This window comes from Melospiza melodia, chromosome 1 (assembly GCF_035770615.1).
Source record: "Melospiza melodia melodia isolate bMelMel2 chromosome 1, bMelMel2.pri, whole genome shotgun sequence".
Taxonomy (NCBI): Eukaryota; Metazoa; Chordata; class Aves; order Passeriformes; family Passerellidae; genus Melospiza; species Melospiza melodia.
The window spans coordinates 104,291,060-104,303,172 of NC_086194.1; the positions used below are offsets into that span (position 1 = coordinate 104,291,060).

Consider the following 12,113-nt stretch of genomic DNA (forward strand, 5'->3'; position numbering starts at 1 on the left):
TTTCATTGGATCATGTGGGTTTCCAACATAATCATCTGCTGTTCTTTTCTTCTTAAAAGTATTTATATGCATATTTTATTTTGTATAATTCTACTTCACCCCTGGCCACCAGCATTTTTCCTTCGTCGACTTCTTCCCGAGTCAGCTACTGAAACAAGGTTATGCTCTATGTGGTATTTTAGATTCTGCAGGTGTTTTAAGGGTCAATGGAAAAAAGCCTCCCACGCTTTGGTGATGGGGATTTCCTCTGCAGCATTCAGGGGCTGGGCTCTGGCCTGACAGGCACAGATAACTCTTCTCCCTGGTATTGTTAGAGCTCCCTTACCCTTCAGGGAGCTGGCAGAACTTAATGTAGTAATAGTGTAGCACATTTAGTGTGTTCCAGCATGCACAGCAACAGTTCATGTCAATCCAGGTTTATTTCCTGTATCTGACTTGTGCTTCTCTCTTTAGTGTGTCTTTGGTGTTACAACAACTTCCTGATTCACTGCTGTGCCTACTGGAATCTGCTCTTGGCATTTGACAGAAGCATTTCGGACAGTGATTATGTTTTCTTGTTCCACAGTACAAGCCTCTGCCTCCTCAATTAAGTAAAAAATGGGGCAGTCATCATCTTTTCAAAACTTTCTACTCATTCCTCAGCTCTCCTAATCCACGGTAGAGGGCAGTGCTTACACAATGCATTCTCACCAAAGGTTAGTTACACAGCAGTGCTTTTGAAACATCAGCTAATGCATCGCCAGAACGCTGGTAAAAGAGGTTACGATAATGGTTTTTGACAGGTACAGATTGACAAGGCTGAAGTGACCTGTCCAGTGCCAGAGGCATTGTGTGTGTGAGGAAGAAAACAGGATCTGATCAAAAGCATTTGATTGAAATGGGAAACATGCAGTTGCTAGGAAGACAGAGTCCTAAGTGTTTCAATCCTGCAGTTCTTGCACAAAGATATTCTCTGAAACTGCGCTTTATTCATGGTTTCTCAAGCACATTGAGCAAATTGCTACTATCACATCAGTACATCTGTAGTGACTTTGCATATTTCTTCAGTGTAGTCATTTTCCAACTGTCTATGTGCATGTATCCCTTGGAAATTCAAGTTATCAGAAACCCCACAGGCCTCAATTAGCTGGGTACAGGACCCTCTGCTGTCCTGCACCTTGCACAGTCATTTCCAAGGGCTTCTGTGGAGCTTTCTCACAAAGTATTCTTTCTTCAGAAACTGACAGCTTGTCTACCATACATGCCTCTTTAGTAGTTCTCCAGTTTGACTCATTCAGGGGACTGTGGAGGCAAGTGTGTGTTGAAATATCCTACTTTGGCCTTTTCCAAATGAGATTTTATTGCTGCCTTGAAATGCTTTGTTGTGTCTGAAAAATATTGCCCCATACTACAAAGGGGGACTGAAAATTTTGAAATCAGAATAAAATTGTTTGAAATTGTAGGAAAAAAGTTTTCCAGTCCAACATGATTCAAAATATTTGGGGGAGTTGCCATTTGATGTTTTTATCTTTTCAGGAGCCCCAAACCCATTTTTAAGTACCCATTCCCTATTGTGCTTTGATGGCTGAGGGAGATGGGTGTGAAATGAAACCCAGAATGCTGTCAGTCCTATTCTCTGCTCTGCATTAAAGCACTTTGTTTTGTCTTCACAAGTAATCTTAGATATGTTTTTTCACAACACAAAGGAGTGTATGAATTTCCTGACACAGGATCATGCCTGAGACATTTTTACCACAGGTTGTTCTGTTTGGCAAATAATATTACAGAGGCAAAAAGGATGTAGAAGGGCACAAATGTGTTACATTTGGAAGAGAATTTGAGGTGGAAACCAATTGCTATACAGCTTTATATACTGTGAGTGAGATTTGAGAGGCCTATTCTATAGTAGCAAAAACCAAAAGAAGTATAATGACTTCATATGGTGATTTAGTTCTATTGCATTTTTACAGGGATGTTTATAAGGAAAAGAAGGATGTTAGGAACTCTTTGCTTGTAAGTGTTAAGGTAAGAATCTGCTGGGTATCCCACTAGATAGAATTTTTCCACAAAGAGCTGGGATACCTCCATTGCTCAAACTGAAGTGCTAGATCCAAGGTTTTCAGGAATTACAGATTATTTGGGGAAAATCTATATTTTACTCCCATACAAACAGGTGATGTGGAATTTACATGGCAAACCTGGGCATCCAATACCCTGGAGGCACTATAGACCATCACTTCCAGCTGCTGCTTCTGAACAATATGTATCGCCTGTGAGTCCTGTGTTACAGAAAATTATCTCAGAGACCTTAAGGGGTATCAATAGCTCTAAAATATCAGTATGGAGGGCCTACTAAATTAAATCCATATTGATCTTCCTGATCATTGCCAGGAAATAAAAATCTACAAAGACATCCCAAGATGGTAATGCACTTGCACTTCAAATCCACTGTCCATTTCTGGGCCCTTCACTAAATGAGGACACTGAGGTGCTGCAGCATGTCCAGAGAAGGGCAATGGAGCTGGTGAAGGCTCTGGAACACCAAGTCTTATGAGAAGCAGCTGAGGGAGCCGGGTTTGTTTAACCTGGAGAAAAGGAGGCTCAGGGGGAACCTTATCCCTCTTCACAGCTACCCAAAAGCCAGGTGAGGGGTCGGTATCTTCTCCCAGGTAACCAGCAACAGGACAAGAAAATATGGCTGCCCAGGGAAGTGCAGGAGCCATCATCCCTGAAGACATTTGAAACATGTATAGATGTGGCACTTGGGGACATGGTTTAGGGTGGGCTTGGCAGTCCTGAGTTAACAGTGAACTTGATGATCTTAGAGGTCCTTTCCAACCTTAGTGATTCCATGATTCTATGGACATAAAAAGCAGAAGCACACCAACGCAGAGGCTGCCAGAATCACTACAATTCACCTGAAAAATCTTAATGCCTGCACAGATTTAACTGTCAGCACTATATATTTGTTACTGTTGACTAAGAGCTGCTAGGATGATAACAAGGAAGTTATGAACAAGAAAGATGTCATGGTTACAGAAAGAAAGCTTGATGACGGCAGCCCAACCACAGAGGAGTTTTGTGTGTTGCCCAGTGGTAGGCTGGCACTTAGTTGTTTTCTTCAGCAGCAGCAATAGGTTAGCAGCTCATCAGAGAAAGTGCACAAGAGCTAGACGGCATGATCCAAAAAACAAAAACACAAAGGGGTACTTTTTAACCTCAGTTTCTTCTGCTTTATCACCTACATAACCGCAGCACAGTTTTGCATCTTCTCTGCAGGTTCCCAGGAGAGCAGCTGCTTTGCTGTAATGTAACCTTTCTTACTTTCCTGCTACCTTTAGCCTCTCTCTGTTTAGCTCTCTTCTTTTACAGATCCACATTCATCCCACATATTATGAATGTACCAGCTTCTGTCAGTTGTTTCTAACAGACAGTCTAGAGCAAGTCTTCACCTTGGGTCATTTCTCAGATTGAATTTTGGGTCACATTTGCCCATTTATGACGCTTTTATCTTTTACTTTTGCAAGTTACAAAGGTGAGAAGATTTTATCAATCAGATTCCTCACAGTTATATAGTTACAATTATATTATTATAATTATAATAATATAACTGCATAATAATGCAATTAATATATTAATATAGAAATATTAGCATATAAAATATAAAAAGTATTTTATAGAATATTAACGTATATAGTTAATATAATATGTAAAATTATGGTAATATAACAGTATAATTATTATATTATTTAACTTCAAATAGGCTCATAAAATGCTGGAAGCTACTACACGACTTCTTGTTGTCATCTACTTCTCTTTGTGACCCCCATACACTTCCAAGAAAATCACTGGAATTTCATGACATGTGGCAGACACATCTTGCTACATAGCCTATTACCATGGTAATAAAACTGTGTTCATAGTTTGACTGATTCCTTCAGAGTGGTACATATTCCTTCAGATAGATTTTCAGTTTTGGATGAATTTGTGTGCTTACAGTCACAACAACCCAATATCCATTGTGTCCCTTGGTGGGATCCTGATATACAGAAAAAAATTTCTACGCGTAATGTGCACTTAAACTAACAGTTGTCTACTTTGACATGAAAAAGCAAATTTGAATGCAACCCATTTTGGCCAATTCTGAAAACGTGTTCTACTACTGTAAGAGGTTTTCAAGCCACTTGTTGTCCCTGCACAGCTGCTGTCAAGACAGAGAGCAAATTTGTTCCTTGCCCAGCCAACTACTCAGTGATTCCCTGTAGGCAACAGCTTCCCAAGTGCTCCACAACCTCTGTATTGCTTCTACAAAGCCATCCTCTCTGGAGAATCATAGACTGGAGCATGGCACAGGGAGTGTAGCAGCATATGAAGATACGGGCTAGTGCAAGGTTACTCCAAACTGAAATAGATAATTAGGTGGTCCTTCTGCTAACTAGGGGTGCCAGGAGTACAACAGATACCACCAATGCTCCCATGCCAAATACAGAGTACTGTGTTATAACCCTGGTAGGTAGATACAGTTTTTTGTCATTACCTCTGCTGTTCTGGTGAGGAATTTCAGAGCTAAGTTTCCCACTGCGAAAGTCAGAGATAAAGTCTGATAAACTGTATCTCTCACATGTGTCCATTTTTGCATCCTGTGCTGAACATATTTGCAGAGAAGGAACTCATCAACTGCATGATACTAGTAATACATGCATGATACTAGTAACTCTATGCACTTAATAATTAAAGAAATTGTTTGTTTTTACACAGATTTCAGGGAAGATGAAGAATACTTGAGAAATTATTTGAAAGGAAGCACTGCTATCAGTGCTACATGGTGTGAAGACCCACAAATTACTAACAGAGGTGAGGTGTATAATCCCAAGTATTTAGTTGAGTCAGCTGATGAAACAGCTTGTTGTAAGCCTTTACTTCCATGGGTATGGGCAGTCTGGATGTATATGCATATGTGTGTCCTATGTTTAATTGTATAGTCCAACAATGTCCTACTTGAGATGTCAATACAGAACAATATCAATGATACTCTCTGAAAAACTTTGAGTTGCAAAAAAAGGTACTATATTGAGGCTTTATATTGTTTTATTTCTAATACTCATGGTTTATCTGAATTCATATTACCTATTTTTCTTTAATTTTGTGCATCTCTGCTTCATCTTGCAACAACTGTTATCAAAATTTCTTTGTACTGCTTCAGATAAGTAGAGTTTTTTTACTCCACACATTAAAACAGCATCATAATTAACAAAAGGCTTTCATTTTCCAAGATGTGGTGCATATTGTCTCAGTTCAGTGGTTCACTCACACTAGAATTTAAGTTGGTATCTAAGCAGTGTTGTTACTACTGCACCTTAATAAATTCTTAAGGAAAATTTAGAGAACCTTAGAATAATTTGGGAAATCATTTATGTTTTAGCCCATGAGAAATCACACCTGTTGGCTTGAAATCTGTTATGTAAATTTCATATTTGAAGCTGGAAACTAAATATGAGCTAAATCTGTGTCACATTTTAAAAGAATATGTCCTTGCTTTTTGTGGTCTATGCAAACTGTGATTTCATTTCTTCTTTGTGATTAAATGTTGCTTCTAATCATGAATATTATACAGATACTAAACCTAATGATTGAAGAAAAAAGAATTCTTTAAAGAGCTCAACTTTATAATGTCTAACCAGAGATTTTTGCCCAGATCATCAGCAAGATCATTATAAAGTTGTTTCTCTGACTTTAAAGAAGCTATGACAGTTTATACATTCTAAGCACTTCTCATTTTATTATTAAGAGATTTTACCCCATCCATCTTTGATAAACCTTATCCATTTTAGAACTTATCTATAAGTCACATGTCAAGCCTATAGTCATTTAATTTACCCTTTCTCTATCCCATCCCCCTTTTAACTATTTCCTTTAGCACTCTAGATATTCTTGGATATTCTGGCAGGGTTCATTGGTCAGCAACTCACCCAGCAAATTCTAATCTTCCATCAACAGCCCCATCAGTAATTGCAGGAATGCATGGGTAGGTATGAGGTATATTTTTCAGCTTGTTCGGAAAAATTACTGGGAAAATCATAATTGCATTTATTTAGTTAAAGAACAATTAAATGTTACACATTATATTCTATTGACTTTAAAATACAGAAACAGTTAGGGTTGGATCCCACTACATTATTGTCATGATAATCTGAAGTCCTTTTGAGATTTTAGAAGTTTTCTGGAGCATTGTATTGTTATATGTTTGGAAGATGACTTATTTTTTTTAATAAATATCTTTGTTTTTTTCAAAAAGTCTTTTTTTTTTTTAATTAATGTCTTTTTTTTTTTTCAAAGAGGCCCATGAGCATAAAAGTTATCAGTTCCCAAAAGAAAACTGTATGGAGTTTCTCAATTGATCTTGGCAGACTTAAGAAACAGGTTTTTGCTATGAAAAAATGGTTGTTAAAAATGGGTGGGTTCACTTACAAGGTAGTGAGAAGCAAAGTCATACCTTGCTACCACACTGACATAGCCTGGGACCCTGTGATTGTGAAATCATCACAGCTCCCCATCACTATCGTGGCTGCCCCATTGAGTGAATTATTAATCTTAATTCTCACTTGCTCTTCCATAAAAGGCTGGTTAAACCTGTGGGCCAGTATAAGTATTTAGATGTCTAACTTGTTGATTTCAAAAGATCTGGACACTTCAAAATTGCTGAAAAATCCTTTTCCTTTTGTTAGCCTGAAAAGCTTCAGATGCTGGCAAACTTAGCCTTTCTCCCTAATAGCTTAGTAGCTCTTTGTTTCTCCTCTCTCCTTTATGATTTTGGGCTTTAGATTCTGCTTTCTTGTTATCTGTAGTGATCTAGGATATGGTGACACTTTTCCAAGTTTCCATGTTTTCCTGAGAAACTGATCCTCTAATTAAACTTTTAATTTGCCTTAGGATTCTGTTTGCAGCACATCACACTTTTTTCAGCACTGTCTGTGAAAAGTATCCAGAAAAGGCTCGAGGAGATTTACAGAGCTGTGTGGCTTTTAAAGAGTTCACCATGTGAAGAGTTTCACCATTTTGATGAATGACCTAACTTACTTTTCTGCTGCTCCCCATCCAATCACCTCTGCTCTTTTTCTCTTGTGCTTATACTTGGAAAATAGGCAGTCACCTGTAGTTGTGGGCTGCTGTTGACAGGGAATGGAAAGATGCAACAAAGTCCTGAGTCTCCATAATATGATAAAGCTGAACTCAAAGCAGTCTCATGCAACTTTAAATTGCTTTTAAATGTCACAGACAAATAAAAAAGGCAAATGCATCTTAGCAAAGATCATTGAGAGACTTCATTCAGGTACCAGAATTCAAGAGCAAAAATGACAGGCACCACTGTGATCTGAAGAAAATACATCAGTTATTTTCTTTTACTTTACACAGGTGTTACTGTGGGTGTCGTGGAGGAATTTCCTTCATTTTTAATGTATAGCAAGAACAGGGTTCTCATTCTGTGCTAATGGATACTTTCCAGAATCAGGACAGAATCTCCTGACCTTTTTGAAGTAGGTTGTGTAGGAATAAACTAGAGAGCATAATCACCTCCAAAGATTGCAGAGCAGGTTTTGCCACCCTTAGCCTGAGCAAATGTACCTATATGGTACATTTCCCTGAGGAGATATTATCCCTGATAGCAAAATTGTAATAGGTGTATGGTCCTACTTGTGGAGAAGGACCATAGTTCTTAGTGTTTACTGAGCTAAGATAGAACATCCTAGTCCTTCATGAAACTGCTACATAGAACTACGATGGATGCTGAGAATCTCCCCTCAACATTAGTTACTGATGCCCATAAAAGAGACTTGCTTAACATTTGATTCCTCCCCTTTATAAAATAAATTATAAGAATTCCTGCTGATTTCAGGGATCACAGGTCAAGCTAGACTATAGTGGAGAAGTGAAGAGAAAAGAGATTATTCCCATAATTTGGGGTCAGACAATTTGTTCCCATGTACTTTGATCTAGGATGTGATCTCATCCTTACCACTTTTAAAAGGGTGATCCCTTTCTTTGTCTCTTTGCTTATTCTCAAGCAATGATTTTAATAATTTCTCAGAAATTATCAAGTGATTGCATGTGGTGGATGTACTATAACTGCTGTCTACAACATATGATCAGTGTCCTGAAGACAACTATAGGTATAAATGGAGTCTCTTGTGTACTGCTAACCTGGTCTAATAAGTATTCCTGTCAAAGGTATCAGCAATATCAGACAGACCAGGCAGCATGCAACCATTTCTGCATGGAGTTTCGGTTGCACAGTGCTCCTACAGGATGTGCAGCAAAATCCTGTACACCAGTGTCAAGCATTCTGAAGTCAACAGGATTGTATAGAATATGAAACAGTAGAAATATGGTTTTCTTATCTTTGAACATGCATAGTGTTTTTATATGTCAAACTTTATTGATGTATTTTTAATGTATTTTTATTTCCAGGTAATCCCAAGGTGAAGACAGAAAATTATGTTTTAAAGTCTCCTTAGTGCAATTAAATTCTGGCAGATTTGTTTAGCTTTTGCATAGGAAGGAATGCTTTATGTGTTGTTTTTTCTTGTGTCCATTGCTACCTGGAAAATAAAAATCCAATTGCATCTCAGGTTGCACAGAAACCCATTGGTTTCACCATAATTAATCTAAGATAGTGTTGGATTTTGTTTGATTATTAAGATAATAACTTTCTTGATTATTGAGAGGATTGAGAAGCAGCTTTAAGCAAGTTGCTTTGAAGATTTCAAAAGTTATCTCTAGGTCAGAACCATGGGTTTTTATGTGGAGAGTGAGTGAACATAAATAATGTCTGTGGTCAGTTCTGTGTCAGCCATGAGAACTGGGCATCTAAAGCAGATGTGACAGTGCCAGCAAAGTATTTTTAGAAGGCTTGAAAGCCAAATCTCCAGCATGACTCTCATGCATCACATGTGCTTGGGGGCATTTGGCATGGTCATGGCAGGTCTGCACATGTATTGTGCACATTAGTTTTAAAACAGCTGTGTGTGTGTGTCTGTGTCTCTGTGTGTGTCTTGTCTATGAGTCTGTGTTCAAGAAAGGCTGGAGAAGCTCTTCAGGAAGATTTACCACCACTGATCTTTAGGGGGCTGATTCTAACACTATGGAATATTGCAAATTATTAATATTCTCTGTGGCCAATGGGCATAAGTGTTTGTGGAGAAAGCAGTGAGAGAGGGAAAAGAGAATGTTTAGGAATATTGAGAGCATGTTTTAAAATTCCATTTTTCCCTGTCTTTATGTGACTGCAGATACATGGAAGTTGACTCAGTAAAAGCACCTAGGACTTTTTAGAGAATGTCAGTCCTTTTTACCTAGATAAAAACTCAGAGCCTCAGTGTCTGACAGTGAGGAGGAAGGAAATGCATGAAGATGTGCAGACACTTTAAATACAGAACAAAAATAAAGTAATAAAGAAGTGGGTGTCTGTGGTAGCCCTTATTGCATTATTCTCATATTTACGACTTACTAACATTGACAGTTAAAACCATACTAAGAACAAGAAGAGACATAATTCAAAGTCCTGAAACTTGTCATCTGTACTAGATTGCCTCGTTAAGTAAGGTTGAAAATGATTCTGTAGCTGTTCCATACAGTGGCATGAACATTTTGTGTATGCACAGAGACACAAAAATGTGGACACACATATGTGAATGTATTAACTATGAAATCATTACAGGGCAGCAGACCTTCTCAAGCTGTTCTGAGGGTGCCTTGCAAAGATGGTTAAATGTCACAGAATGAGATTTTAACCTTTAACTGCCTTTGTGTGTGTAGTGAATAAAAGGAGCCAAGTTATGTTCCCTGGTTTGGAGGCTAAGAATGTATGCTTTTACACCCATGCTTAAATTCTTTTATACTTAATCTGAATAGGGAAAATATAAACATGGGAGATGGAGGAACTCTATTTAAGCATTTGTTGCATTTGTCTTGGTACTTTTTATTTTCTTATGTTGGTGTAGACAAGGTGAGGAAGGAGCACGCCCGAGAAGGAGAAGATCAAATGCAAATTTGTCAGTCAGGAAGTTCTACTGAGGTCCAGGGGCCAGAATAGTGCAAATACTTATTCTAATTCAGACAGCCTTGCAGATTGCTCAGAATTTTCTGTCCTGATGTCTGTGCTATCATCTGAATAATCTATATTCCTTCTCTATTACCTCTGAGGCTTGTTTTTCTCCAGTACAGGCTTCTCCAGGCTTTTGGGTAGAAACGTGTGTCAAAACATTTGTAAGAAGTAGCTTTTTTGCAGCCACTTAAGGGCTTTCACTGAAAGATTACAAAGTGCACCAATGGTGAGAGACCCTTTCAAGAGCAGATTGAAGACTTCTTGGAAATACTGAAAGGTAGGGAGAATAAAACACAGAGCCAAAAGGCACAAAATCTGCAGAAGGCGCTAACATCCCTTAACAAAGGGATTAGATCCTCAGCAACAATAATGGGAACTAAGCATCCATATCCCTGACATTGCTGTGCCAATCTCACTCACAGAGGATATACAACTCCTTAGGGAATGTGAGATGACAGCTAAGATACCAGGGTACAACATTTCCCCTAATAAGATTGTAGAAAGTTGTTTATCCAGCAGTGGGGCAGAAGGATACCAGTTCTTGAAATGTCAGACTTACACAGAAACTTTTACACTTCCAGCTTTCTGTATTTTCCTTGTGCAAAAATCACCACTCCCAGATTTTTAAAAGAGTCGGTTTCATCAAATTACTTTCTCTGTATGCATTAAATGTATACCTAACAGGTAGATGTGCAAAATTATAGCATATGTTGAGGTGGAGGAAGGTTGCAACCTGCTTTTGTCTTTTGTTCTTCTCCATTTGGAGCTACACATGTATACAAGCCAGTGAATATTTTAGATGAAAATATAAAATATAGCCTCTTTTGCAAATTTGGCTTATTATGTCCTATCCAATTATAATGTACCATTTAAAAATATTTGCAGATTTGTTACTGGTTACTAAGGCTGTGTTGTTCTGTGCTTGAGAAGGATTCCAATTAAATATCTCAGATCCCCAGTTGTGCAGTGCAGAGTGATGTGACATTAGGTACAAATGCAGGAACTCTGTGCAATGCAAGTGCAGTATCACTGCTGTACCTCGAACAGAAACTTAAATTCCATTCAAACTAGCTGATGAACACAGATTATATTTTAAACTAGCACTGGGCTGAGAACATTGACTGCAAAGACAGATGACAGTGCTTAAGTAAATTCAGATTGGTTGCTTTATATATAAACACATTTTACACATGGAATAATTATTGCACAATAATCTATGAATATGGGAACTATATTTACAATGGGTGTGTTCTCAGTTGGATAACTCAGCCTAGTTTCATCTGATTTTATGGATTGATTAAGAGCCAAAGCCTCTGGCTCTAATGAGGGGAATTTGTGTCTTAGAAATCCTCTAGAGAAATCCAAATTGTAAAAAAAAAAAAAATAAATAAGGATGTTTTATACTTCTTCATATTGTGAGGACATTTACTAAGAAAAGAAACCCAAAACTACACAGTGAGGAGGAAAAGTATTTTTAAAGTTAGTTTCTAGTTACTTTCAGTTTCTCTGAACTTTTCAGTAAAAAATAAAAATCTCTAGGTCTTAAAGACCAAGTGCAAGGGAAATGCTTGTATCCAAACTATAAAAAATCTCTCATAAAATAAAATAACTAAATAAACAATAATCATGTTTTCAAATATTTCTTTCACATTAAGAAGTTCTTATGATTATAAAAACATCTATTTTTTTTCCCTAAAATTAAAATATAATATTCCCTGAAATCTCAAGGAGGGAAAAAATTCATACAGAAAAAGTAACAAGAGTAGTAATTAAAAAAGAAGTATATGACACATTCAATATAAGATCTAGCTCAATTCTACTGAATGAAATGGCATTGCTCTTGATAGTAAAGACAGAAGGGGATTCTTGCCATCATGTCCATCCTGTAACTAGTACCACTTCACTTAATCTGAACTCTTCTAGATTCATGAGATTCATGGTATCATAATCTGCTTATTGCTATTTTATAATTTTACAACACTTTCACAGTACCCTAAAGAGAATTAACCCACACATCTTCCCCTGCCCTTTC

The 12,113-nt window shown here is 37.6% G+C and overlaps 1 protein-coding gene across 1 annotated transcript in view; it reads left to right on the forward strand.

The window, feature by feature from the left end:
- SPMIP7 (sperm microtubule inner protein 7) overlaps positions 1-12,113 on the forward strand; it is a 45,498-nt gene that overhangs the window by 13,614 nt on the left and 19,771 nt on the right. The window contains 1 exon segment of the mRNA XM_063148960.1: positions 5,897-6,004. Within this exon segment, the coding sequence (XP_063005030.1) occupies positions 5,897-6,004 (108 nt within the window).